Source organism: Penaeus monodon, chromosome 20, assembly GCF_015228065.2.
Source record: "Penaeus monodon isolate SGIC_2016 chromosome 20, NSTDA_Pmon_1, whole genome shotgun sequence".
Lineage (NCBI taxonomy): Eukaryota > Metazoa > Arthropoda > Malacostraca > Decapoda > Penaeidae > Penaeus > Penaeus monodon.
This window is the reverse complement of record NC_051405.1, coordinates 11963460-11963751: the sequence shown is the minus strand read 5'-3', so window position 1 is coordinate 11963751 and position 292 is coordinate 11963460. Positions and strand designations below refer to the sequence as shown.

At 43.2% G+C, this 292-nt stretch overlaps 1 protein-coding gene across 1 annotated transcript in view; it reads left to right on the top strand.

Annotated features, from left to right (window-relative positions):
• Positions 1–292, top strand: part of LOC119585623 (serine-rich adhesin for platelets-like) — a gene marked incomplete at its 5' end in the record, with an annotated part of 8087 nt that overhangs the window by 3407 nt on the left and 4388 nt on the right. Inside the window, 1 exon segment of the mRNA XM_037934292.1 lies at positions 39–162. Coding sequence (XP_037790220.1) covers positions 53–162 — 110 coding nt within the window.

Sequence of the window (292 nt, the reverse complement as noted above, 5' to 3'; positions counted from 1 at the left end):
TGTTTTATTTAAAATTTCAGGGGTATAAAACCCTGTAGACAGCATTGAGTCAATGAGAGTGATGCAGAGAATCCATAGCATGATTAGCAACAATAACCTCGATGTGGGACCTAACATGCGGGAAATATTCTTCCCTCCACCACACACTGTCTCACGCCCAAGGTTAGTCTTCTAAATAAATTTCCCTGTTTTTTTCCCCCCCCCCCCCCTTCCCCTTTTTCCCCCCAACTCCTGGGCATTGTCCGTCTTTCATTCTTAATTTCCTACACTATCTTTTATTTCCTCCGGATTT